Source organism: Panthera onca, chromosome C1 (genome assembly GCF_046562875.1).
Source record: "Panthera onca isolate mPanOnc1 chromosome C1, mPanOnc1 haplotype 2, whole genome shotgun sequence".
Lineage (NCBI taxonomy): Eukaryota > Metazoa > Chordata > Mammalia > Carnivora > Felidae > Panthera > Panthera onca.
Window position 1 is genome coordinate 149,680,898 of NC_138346.1, and position 12,383 is coordinate 149,693,280.

Consider the following 12,383-nt stretch of genomic DNA (forward strand, 5'->3'; position numbering starts at 1 on the left):
GAACGGAAAAGCCATTACGTGGAATATAAAGAAATACTTGAGTCTACAATATCATTGAACTCTTGGATTCAGTTTCAGCAGACATGTTCTGTATTCCCACAAGAGTCTGGAAAATTAACTTCTATTTTTTTCTGTCTGGAGTTGCAGTTAGTGTTATTATTTGCTCTATGGCTCAATCCGGGTCAGACTGTTCTGCAGTAACACAGGTGGATGTTAAAACAGGGAATCTGTTGAAAAGATTGTGGAGGAACTGCTTCCCTAAAGCAGTTTTGGATGGCAGTTTGGTGGCAGTCAGCTATGGTAAGGACAAATGAAGCCTAGCAGTACCTTCTAGAATGGGGTCTTGCAAGGTTTGTCACCTGCAATCTTTAGGGAGAAGTTTCATGTAAAATGGGTCTTTAGGACCAGGTGGCATCCTCTAAGAAGTGGATCCTAGAAGTGGAGGTTGTTGAATTCTCTTAATATTTGTGAATTGTAATGTTGTTCTGCATGTCTCTAATTAGCCTTATTTGTGAAATACAATACGCATTTCTTAAAGGAAAATTCCATAAATCTTTTGTGTAGGATTTAAAATATTGTAGAAATTTACTGTTAAAAACTAGTTATAGAAAGATTTCTTATCCTATTGAAGGTAGCAGAAAGAATATAGTTATGATTTAAGGTATAGAAGTTGTTTTGTATTATATAAAGTGTTTTATTGTCAGCAATTACATTGTTAAAATGTAACATGTAAATTTTCCCAAGGGTACATATATCTACTTGTAAGCGATCACACAAGGGAAACTATATTTTATGTGTTCAGCCCATTGAATTATTTTTCTAGTAAACAACCTAACATAAAATAGACTGAAACATCCATTTATTTTAGCAACTATGTTAAATTACAGATTAATGGTCCAAAATAAAATTTGAACTGATTTAATACATAATTCAGCATTAGGGGGGAAAATAGATCTTTTTCCAACTGAGAATAGACATTTTTTTTTCTTTTGTGACTAACTTATTTTCCCCTTAATAAGTTTAGGACATGCCTGAACCACAGCCAGCCTTAAGAATCCCTTTGTTCAGAAATGTTCAGTGTTATATTGACTAAGGAGCAACTTGGGGGTTGAAAAATAGATCAGTGTTTCAATTTCTGACTTTAGACTATTTTTAAAGTGCGGAGAGTTCCAACTGAAAAATTGCAAATGCTCCAGGACACTGTGCCTGGAAATAAGATTCCTGAATAGTAGAGCTTGGGGATGTTTAGGCGGCCCTTACAGAAATGAGCCTTCAAGTACATTTTAAGTACACTGTGTCTCACACGTTTTGAATGGTTCTTCTCAGATTTTTCTTGGATATAACGATTTCATTTTGTTTTGCTTCTTTTCTGTAATTCTATTTGTTGAACCCAGGAGTTTCCATGCCCAAGGGAAAATTTTCCTCAAACTTGCTATCATTCCTCTCCAGATCAAACCCCAGCAAGCCCTAGGGAGGGTCCCAGCTCACTGCCGACTCACAGATTCCCTTCTTATCACTTGGAACAGACACTCCTCTGTGGGCACATACACTGCTGTCTTAAGAGAGCAGATATCTGTTGAGGTTAAACTAATATTTTTTGGAGCAAAAACAAGAATCCTGAGATTTTTATTGGTTAATTGTGTTTTCTAGAAATGGAACTTTAGGTCAGCTGTATTTACCAGAAAATCCAGAAAAGCATTTGATATCTTGGTATTTGTAAGAAATTACAGATTTCAGAAGAAAATATCAAATTAATCTGAGTCTGAAACAGTGTGGGAAGTTCATATGTACTATCTTTTCAAAATATTTTGTCAATAAAAAATTTGGATGGCAGTCTCATTTGTTATTAGGTGAAAAACGGGATTGAGGAGAAAAAAAAATTCACACTTAGACCCTAGCTGGAAAAGAGAAACAGGAGGTGAATTTTTTTAAAAAATGACACTTTCAGGGAACATTAAAAAAGAACTAGGTGCAGAACAGTTTATGAAAACATTTTCTTTCAAATAAGGTAATAGTGTTTCTTTTTAAAAATTTATATGTAACAATATCTGATTCTATAGCTAAATGAAAGGAATTTTAAAATAGCTCAAAAGCTGCTTCTCTTAAAATTCAAAGTAAAATTATATTTCAGCCTCATTGCAACCTTTTTTCCTTAAGGTAGTTATGAACCATGCCCTTCTGTATATGCTTTAAAACTGTCGTTAGTGTTTTGGATATATTTAGTAGTTCTTTTCTGCCCCGTGAAAAGTGAATAAATACAAATAAAAAGAACCTGTTGGGGCACCTGGGTGGCTCAGTAAGTTGGGTGAATGACTTCAGCTCAGGTCATGATCTCACAGTCTGTGAGTTCGAGCCCTGCGTTGGGCTCTGTGGTGACAGCTCAGAGCCTGGAACCTGCTTCGGACTCTGTGTCTCCTCTGTCTTTTCCTTCCCCCCACCCCCCTTGTGTTCTCTCTGTCTATTCAAAATAAATAAGCATTTAAAAAAACATTTTTTTTAAAGAACATGTCAATAATGGAGGATTTCACTTTCAATGAATTTCAAGTTTTCACAGTAGTCTCTCTCCTCTCTTAGGGGCTCTAGGCCTGTGGAAAAAGGGAACATTGTCATTTTATTGTCAGATGGCATCAACACAGTTTATTATCATAGGTACTTTTAAATACCCAAAGGCAGTTTCTACACAGAAATTTACTGATGAAAGAGTAGCAAGTTAGTGTTCTGAGAAGTATTGACTTTTCAGCTCATTGTTCTAGAATTGTATAGATAAAGCTTTAGAAATCCCAGATATTTGCTTGCTGTGTCTTTGAAGAGTATAATCGCATTGTGGGTGTGGATGATGTCTCTGCTTACATTTTTATATGTTTTCCATTTTTGCATCCTCATGCTGCTGAAGGAATAGAAGACAGCTTAGTAGGATATATAAAATGCAAAGTAGAATCGATCAGAATACGGATAAAGGAAGAAAATAAGAATAATTGCCATCGGGAAGAGCCAGGAATGCAGTTTATGATACACATGGTCTAGACACTGTTACAGATGGGCTACAAATTCCACTATAAGCTTCCTACTGCCAGCAGTAAGAGGTGGACCTTGTAGGTGCTTCAGTCTGAGGACACAAAGATGCAGGCAAATCAGTTAATGAGAACTGATAGTGTTCTTACTACTAAGCTCAGAATTTCCTCTTGGGGCCCCATGTGACCAGAGTGTGATGATGTAAATACCATCATCTATCACTTTTCTGTAGTAGGTGCAACTCACTGAGTTCAGTATTACAGTAGGTAAACTCTCTTGATTTGGGTGTACATTTTTAGTATTTCTGGAAGAGTAGTAGACTGTGTGTTCTTCAGGCAGTCCTCCCTGATTGTTTTTAATAAATTGTGCCAATGAGCACATGATTTTATTATGAAAAAGTAACAGAGATAAAGCAAAACAAAGCCAAGATTTTCCTGAGCAAAAATTTTGGGTTTACTCAGGCACATGGACCAAAAAACAAGAACAAAAAACAAAAGTAGGCCTTCACAGCTCCCTAGTTCTGTTCCATTATTAACAGGGCTGACATAAATACCATCTCAAAAAACTGTGAGGTCCTATGGGGCGCCTGGGTGGCTTGGTCGGTTAAGCGTCCGACTTCGGCTCAGGTCATGATCTCACAGTCCGTGAGTTCGAGCCCTGCGTCGGGCTCTGTGCTGACAGCTCAGAGCCTGGAGCCTGTTTCAGATTCTGTGTCTCCCTCTCTCTCTGCTCCTCCCCTGTTCATGCTCTGTCTCTCTCTGTCTCAAAAATAAATAAACGTTAAAAAAAAATTAAAAAAAAAAACAACTGTGAGGTCCTATATCTACACTCCTTATGACCAAAATAAAATCTCAACAAAACATGTATTAAACATGTCTTGAACTTGGGTGATACTGTTTCCTTGCATTGACTTCAAGATGAACTATTTGAAAAGTGCACCCCCAGGCAACTAACAGATTTAATTTCTCCCAAATTATTACTTGTAAGACATACAAACAATGGAATAACTTTGGTTTTAGGATATTTGATTTACAAATATTTGAGTCGGTTTTTTTTTTGTTTTTTTTTGTTTTTTTTTCTGTTTTGGTAATTATAGGTTATAAGCTTGTCTTATCAGGCCATTCCTAGTGAGAGGTAAAATAAACCAAATCAGGAAGCTTGGCTTTCTGCTGTCTATAGCACAAGAACAAGAATCTATTTCATCCAAATAGCATCCTCTCTTTCCTAAGTAAAAAGTTGCACGTGGAGTACGAAATGCAGGAACTCTTTATTTCTTTTCCTCGTGTTTCCTGAAAGGAACCCCTTGCACTGAACCATTCTGGTCGTCTGATCCTTGTCAGCAAGTTGCTAATCCTGTTGTTGGTCAGCCACATTTTTTAGTGGATTTGCAGGTCACTTTACTCAAAGTAGGAAGCAGATTCTACCTTTCTCTCTTTGCTCAGCAAAGCATGCCCCTGTGTTTCCTCTTTCCTTGTGAAATGTCTTGGGACAGGTGGGTGAGGTGAATATTGGTGCATTGGGTTTTAAAATGACATTGGCCCAGCTCATGGATCAGGTTGTTCTCAGTTCTGATTGGAAAGCAGGAGACCTTGCCAGTTCTACAGTTAGATTCTTACCAGGGGACCCCGTGTAAAGTTCATATCTGATCCCCATTTCCCTTTGTTTCTTCCTAATTAGCCATAGTGTGGAGAAGAGGATGGGGTAGTAATTGATACCCCTAACCGCTTGCAAATAAGGCAAGGACACTGAGGTAGGATTAGGCTTGGCCAGACCTAGAAAAGTATGTGACAGTATATTCTTTTCTGTCCTTTGACTTCAGATGTAAAGTTGGCCAGAGTTTCTTTTCTCTATGGTAAGTAATAAAGATATTTCTTGGGGTTTTTGTTGTTGTTGTTGTTGTTGTTGGAAGTTAGATGGTCTAGAAATGTCAAGTTCGGTTACACATTCTTTTGCCATTACTGCTGAATTATATTAGCATAACTGTAATAGAAATTTTAGGTATTTTACTCCTGGTGATCCTGCTACCTGAAATATCCTCCTTAGGCCCTCCCCACTTTCATTTTCCTTTTGTTTTTTTGTTTTTTTTTTTAATTTTTTTTTAACGTTTATTTATTTTTGAGACAGAGAGAGACAGAGCATGAACGGGGGAGGGTCAGAGAGAGAGGGAGACACAGAATCTGAAACAGGCTCCAGGCTCTGAGCAGTCAGCACAGAGCCCGACGCGGGGCTCGAACTCACATACCGTGAGATCGTGACCTGAGCCGAAGTCGGACGCTTAACCGACTGAGCCACCCAGGCGCCCCTTCATTTTCCTTTTGGAGGGCTAATTCCAACTTTAGCTAGAATGTGAGTTCTCTGAGGTCAAAGAGTTCATCTTAATCATTCTTGTATCCTGTCATTCGATTCATTCATCCCTTATGTATATATTCATTTAAAACAAACAAACAAACAAACAAAAAACAACTAACTTGTTGGCATCTCCAGTGTGGTAGGCTTGCACCAGGTCCCACAGTGATGTAGACACCAACATGAGAGCAGAGATGCTGCCCTCACAGTTTCTGGTAAAGCCCCTCATGACAAAAGGATTTCAACTGAGTAACTAAAACATTGAGCACAGGGCCTCATGGCATCGGTCACTCAGCACACATCTGTTCAGTGGATGAATCCATCAGTAGTGATGGAAGTGGCACATAGTCAGTGTCCTGAGTTTTTTGTACGGATCTTATGGATTCCGAGACTAGAATTTAACACAGAGTGAGTAATTAATATTCAGTAAATAACATTTACTGTGGGTAGGGCACCATGCTAAGTGCTTTATATATACCATTTTCTTCATCACAAAAACCCTGTCAGGTACAAACAACTTTTAATGTCCATTTTACAAATGAGGAAACTGAGGGTCAGAATATAAGTAACTTGCCCAGTCAACTAGGAACTATCAGAACAAGGATTCGAATGGAGTTGTTCAATTCCAAAGCTAGTGAACCTAAGCATTTTGCTGTACAACTTCCCAGGGGTTATCTATTTCTATTCCTTTTAGTGAAACTTGGACCAGTGGGACCTTAACAAAGAAGCCATCTATCAGTAAGGAGACCAAATATTCCACATTAAAAGCAGATAAAAATAGCTTCATCAGGAGCACAGTGAAGGTCATGATTTTTTTCTTTTTTGTCATTTTTTCAGAGAGCCATTGATGGTCTTAGAGTGGTAGTATATACCAGGACTTTCCTGAATGCTACATCCAGTTAAGCTAAAGAGGAGTTGCCTATGGATTCTTATAATGAAATTTCTATGAATTTTAATATAAAATGTAATTTTATAGTTTACTAAGGGATCTAATGATTCTGGACAACACATTTAGAAATGGAATAAGGGAGGGGGGAAGTGAGACAAATTAAATATATTGTTCCCTCCCACTGTGCCTCCAACTTCTTAGGGGAAACAGTAAAGATAGGTTAAAATTATGTAATTACTTTTCATTCAAACCATGCAGATTATTTCCATAGTCTCATAGTTTATGACATTTACTGTCTATATAATTTGTATTTACAGAGCTAGTGTTCAAGAAGCAGTTTGGGGGTTTTTTTCTTAACAATAGTAGCCACAGTAACAATACCTAAAATTGTTTGCTGTGTGCCAGGCTTTGTGCTGAAGCTTTTACATGCATTATTTCACTTTATCATCCCTGCAACCCTAGGAGACAGTTATAATCTCCACTTTAAAAACAAGGACCCAAAAGTTGGACAGGTAGAGTAATAGCTCAAGGTCAAGGAACCAAGATTTGGAGAGGTTGAGGATTGTCTCAGGGTAACAGACCTAATAAGTGCCTGATTCCAGTGTCCATGGACTCAGTTACTCTACTGGCCCACCCTCTTGAGAGGTTAGCCTGACTGCTGGCTAAACTGCCATCAGGTAAAGCCTTGCAGTCCATACATAGGAGTTTCCCAGGGCAAAGTGATCTGGAGAAGAGAATGACACATTTTCCAACTTGATAATACTCTTGTAAAGTGGTTTTTAAAATGAGATAGTCCTCCTAAAAGCAAATTATTAAGAACACCCATCATTGAAATTATATTTAATACCTATTTACTACTTATTTTCTTCTAAGAGGATCCTGGTTTCCTTCTCCAGGCCTGAATTTTATGTTTTTTCCCAAGCCATTCTGAATTTTTGTTTGCTTCAGGTTAGAAAAGCTCCCTGGGTATAGCTGTGGTTCGATGTTTTCAGCTGCTTTGCTCTGGGCTGATGGTTTTGACTCCTTCAGTAAAGGTACGCTCGCCTACCATGGCTCTCTTATATAGGAGCTCAAATAGATATTGCAGAGGAGAAGAATCACAGCAGTTATGAATTGTGTTTCTGGGTCTCTGTAAATTTTAATATAATGGTTACATTTTCTTATTAATCATTTTGCTACAGGTTCATCTCCTAAACACACTCCAGAAACACACTGCTGCATAGTTTCAAATGGCCTTCTTAATTAGCTTCCAAGCTCTATTAGAGTTAATAGCTATATCAAAGCATAGCACTTAAAAAATTTTTTTTAAGTTTATTTATTCTGAGAGAGAGAGAGAGTGAGAGAGAAAGCACACACAAGCAGGGGAGGGGCAGAGGGAAGGAGAGACAGAATCCCAAGCAGGCTCCAGGCCATCAGTACAGAGCCCAAAGTAGGTCTCAAACTCATGAACCGTGAGTTCATGACCTGAGCTGAGATCAAGAGTTGGCCACTTAGCCAACTGTGCCATCCAGGTGCCCTCCAGAGCATAGCATTTTAAATAACATTTAAATAAATCCTAAAGGAGTTTTATCACACTTAGTAGTCTGTTCCCTTTCATGCCATTGTCACCAAAATCATCAAGAATCATTATACTTGTTCTTACAGAAGTATTTTCTAGACCATCCATTTATTTGTTAAAGGGGAGGATGTTGGTCCTCACTGTTTTAATGAGAAAAAACAATCACTTGAGTTAGGAGAAATTACAGAATGTTGTCACATAGGTTGTCAGGTAAGTAAAGTTACAATGTTTTAGTGTCTGGGCTTGAGCCTTTTACTTCTAGCCAGTAAAGCCTCCAGGAATTTCTCTTTTGCTGTAAACAGTTAGAAAACTGGACCAGTTATGTGAAACACTAGTTTTCAGACAATGTACAAGAAGAAGTATAGGACTGTGATCCTTAAAGGGATAGAAACAAATGAAGTGAGATCTCCGGTTGCCCCAGGTCACTGTCTGGAGTCAGTTTCCAGAGAGAGGGGAACAGAACAGAGCCCAGGGATCTTGCTGAGTTCACAGGACAAAGATCAGAGTATGGGGAGATCAAGATGGTAGAATTTTCAGGACGAAGTACTGGGGGTGAGGGAGCTTCATGAAGAGAGCATTCTAGACATCTGCAGAATTGTTCCTTCAGTCTTGGGCTGCAAATTTATTAGTCTATGCATACTTAAGAGCAACTACTAACACTGGAGAGAGAAACACTAGAAAATAGACCAAAAAATTCCTGGAACTCACAATACATGGGAATAGTTCATAGTCATATCAGCCAGCATAGAGAGATCTCAAAACATGTATATGAATGAGAGAGACAGACAGACAAAGGAGAGAGTCAGTAGTGCAAAGGGATCTTATGATCAGGATTGGAATAAATGGCCAGAGAAGTCAACATGGACAATGTAACCAGTGACCAGTGGGAATATGACCATTTCAGCTATGACAGTGCCAGTGATCAAGAATCTAGGACCATGGTGACATGATTGTATATCCTGGAATATTCCAGCACAAGACTCTCTATAAATGCTCAGTGTGAATGTTGCCTAGAAAGAAAGGTGGCACGGTGCCCTAGTGGCTCAGTCAGTTAAGCGTCCGACTCTTGATCTCGGCTCAGGTCATGATTTCATAGTTTGTAAGCTTGATCCCCACATCCGACTCTGTGCTGGCATTGCAGAGCCTTCTTGGGATTCTCTCTCTCTCTCTCTCTCTCTCTCTCTCTCTCACTCCCCTTCTCTCTCTTCCCCTCCCATGCTCTTTTTCTCTCCCAAATAAATAAACTTTAAAAAAAAAAAAAAGAAAAAGGTAGAGAAGAAACGGAAAGACCTAAATTTAACTTAGTTTGAATTTTAAATGATTAAGAAGTTACTGGATTTGACTACATGTATCTGAATTGTTTTCTGTCTCTAGAAAATGTGTTCAATTATAGGAAAATAAAATCATTTATATATAACAATTTGTAGTTTTTAAAATTGTCTACTGGCATATTATTTAATGTCATGGGACCTGATTGATCATCTCTGAAATAGGGAAAATAATATAAACCTCATACAACTGAATAAGATTTCAAAGGATAATTTATGGTGGCAGGGGGGGACATTTATACATTTAGAAGAAAATTTCCAGTGTGAATGTTAGGTAAGCTTAGGTTTTCTTGGGTTATTTTGTGGGTTTTTAAAAATTTTTTTTAATGTTTATTTTTGAGAGAGAGAAAGAGAGGCAGACTACAAGGGGGAGGGGCAGAGAGAGAGAGGGAGAGACAGAATTGGAAGTAGACTCCAGGCTCTGAGCTGTCAGCACAGAGCCCAACTTGGGGCTCAAAGTCACAGACTGTGAGATCAGGACCTGAGCTGAAGACGAATGCTTAACCGACTGAGCCACCCAGGCGCCCCAGGTTATTTTGTTTTTTATGTGAGCTCTACACCCAGCACAGGGCCCAGATTCATGACCCCCAGATTAAGAAAGAGACTCATGCTCCATGAACCAGCCAGGTGCCCCAGGCTTAGGTTTTTAAACCAATGTGATTTCTGTTATTTTAGGAGGCTTGCTCTGGCTACCATGAATATGATAACTTGAAGAAAGGAAGGCCACTAGGAGGAGACCAGTTAGGAGGCTTTGTTCAGACAACAGGGAATGAGGCCATATTTAGGAAATTGCCGTGTTTTGGGTTCAAGAGCCTTTCCAATGGTACAAATGTGAAGAAGGGTAAGGAATTAGGGAGGAGTCAGAGATGACTCCAAGGTTACAGGCTTGATGACTAGGAGGACAAGGATGATATTAACTGTGTTCAAAAGTAAGGATGTCAGCAGTTTTGAGAAAAAGATGAGTTCAGTTTAAAGCACACTGAACACTGAGTACAAAGATGCCCTCCAGAAAAAGAAGTCAACAGTATTGTAATGGTTAAGAGTGAGGGTGTGGTGTGGCTCTGGAGGCAGACTCTTGGAAAAGTTACTTAAGCTTTCAGTGCCTCAGTTTCCTTTTGTGGAGAACAGTGGTGAAAATAGTGCATACTTCATGGATTTGTTAGAAAGCTTGAATATAAAGTCATCCAGGAGGAATACTTAGAAAGGCACCATCTTTGAATGTAGCTACTTTGGCCACTGTTGGTGGGAGGATGGTACAAAGGGCATGAAGAAAGGGCACTTCCCACTGCTGTGGATGACAAGAGATACAGCTCTGAACATTTAACTAGCTGGTGACTTTGAACAAGGGATTCAGCCAGACCTCAGTTCATGTGTGAAAATGAGGGATTAGGTAATTCTCTATAAGGCCTCTTAGAGCTCTTGCCATTGTGTGATTGTGTTGAGGCTGAAAGTAAAATTTGTCACAGATAAACCATAATGGAAATAATTTATTCACAGATAATGGAGCAGTCAATGGTGTTCATCACATTTTTGAGTACCTGTGTGTCCGTAAGTCATATTTTTGCATTTAAAGCACATTGGAAATTTAAACATGGTAAAGGTAAAAGCTTTTTGAAATTTGCCTCTGGAGATTTTTTTTTTTTTTAATTTAGAATTTCAACTGTGCATTGTTCTAGTGGCTTTTCTATTTACCTGTCACTGTAAATTTTCTGCAGAGTTTCTGGTAAATGTATGGAGTCTTCTCCTGTTAGGCTTGGCTTAGTGATGTCACAGAATAGCTGTCTGGACGCTTACTTCATCTGCAAGAATAGGGTTTTTCATTTGCCAGGATTTTCCCTTGTTAAAAAGAGTCTCAGTCTCCATAGACAGGGTATTAATTTGCTGTTTTTAGATAAGCCTTCTAGAGCAGAATGCAATCCTCTTCCCATTAGGTTACTAGAAATTTTTATTAATAGAAACATGCTAAGCACATAAACAAAGTTAAGATTTGCATGTGGCATACACAGGGGAAAGTTTATGAAGGAGGAGCTATAAAGAAAAGATACCAAAGAACTCCCTCTTAATAGCTTATACCTCCCCTATCATTTTACCTTTTAACAGGGGAGGTTTTCTTCACCCTTATTTTCTTTAACCCTTTCTGGTTTTCAAAATCTGATACCCACCCATATGTATTGAACAAAATCATTTTTCACTTATCTCCTTTTTAAATTACAATATGCAGAATATGGCTGAAATAATAGGATGAAGTCCAGTTAAGTCACCTGTAAAAATCAGCCTAAATTACTTTATTATCTCATATTCATGCTGAAAACTTTCTTCATATGACACATGTTTAGTATTCACTTTAGATACATTTTCAAAATGTTCAGCTATCAGAATAAGAAATCAAATACAAAAACTGTATCACAGTTTATACTACATATTTTCCAGTTTTTCATGTGAGTAGGCTTCAAATATTAATAAGAGGAAGAGAGGTTGTTAACTTATTTGGGAAGCCAAATATTCAATTCTCAGATTACTCAAAGGTCTTATTGTACATGGGTGTGTATGTATCATGTATGTATGTTGGCGAGGAGGAAGTTATGTTTTGCTTTGGGAAAGAACCGTTTAGGGAAAATCTGGCAGACACTGTAAATAGCTGTGATTTAAAATTTTTTCTTATCAGTTGAAAAATACCTGGGCCACTAACTGTGCATTGTTTGGAAACTTGTAAAAATGTGCCCACCTGGATAATGTCACAGAGGGCTATGGTCCCCACTCCTGTCTTCTGATGCCAAGCCACATGTATTCTGTAATCTTGGTTTTGTCAGATGACAGATGCTTCCTCCTTTCATGCCACAAAAAGTGAAATTCCAGCTAATATGAAAACTTTATAAATGAAATCTGGTAATTGTACTTGAGTCTAAGAAAATTTAAATTTATATGTATATATAATTAATTATATATTAATTATTTTCAAACTGTTTAAGTAGAAACTATTTTACATTAGTAGTCTTAACATTGACTTTTTGTCTTAAAAAATTTTTACTGAGTCAGGAATCTTGTTATAGTGTAAACATGGGCCTTGGGTCCTAAGTTCTGCTTTTGCCCCTATGACTGAGAAAAGTTAATTAAACCTAATGGAACTTGGTCCCTTGATCTGTATGACTGCTAAGACCTCTTCTGATTTTAATAGTCCATGATTCTATAGGTTATATGATGTGCTAGTTTCTTTCCACTTAATTCTCCAGTTCAGAAATTTATCACACAT

General features: G+C 38.0%; 1 protein-coding gene across 16 annotated transcripts in view; it reads left to right on the forward strand.

Annotated features, from left to right (window-relative positions):
- DDAH1 (dimethylarginine dimethylaminohydrolase 1) overlaps positions 1-12,383 on the forward strand; it is a 242,429-nt gene that overhangs the window by 166,570 nt on the left and 63,476 nt on the right. The window contains exon 2 of one of the 16 annotated variants that reach the window (XM_060626380.3): positions 10,631-10,681. The exons of the other annotated variants lie outside the window; for them this stretch is intronic. Within the exon in view, the coding sequence (XP_060482363.1) occupies positions 10,631-10,681 (51 nt within the window). The remainder of the gene's footprint in view (positions 1-10,630; positions 10,682-12,383) is intronic. 16 annotated transcript variants of the gene reach the window in all.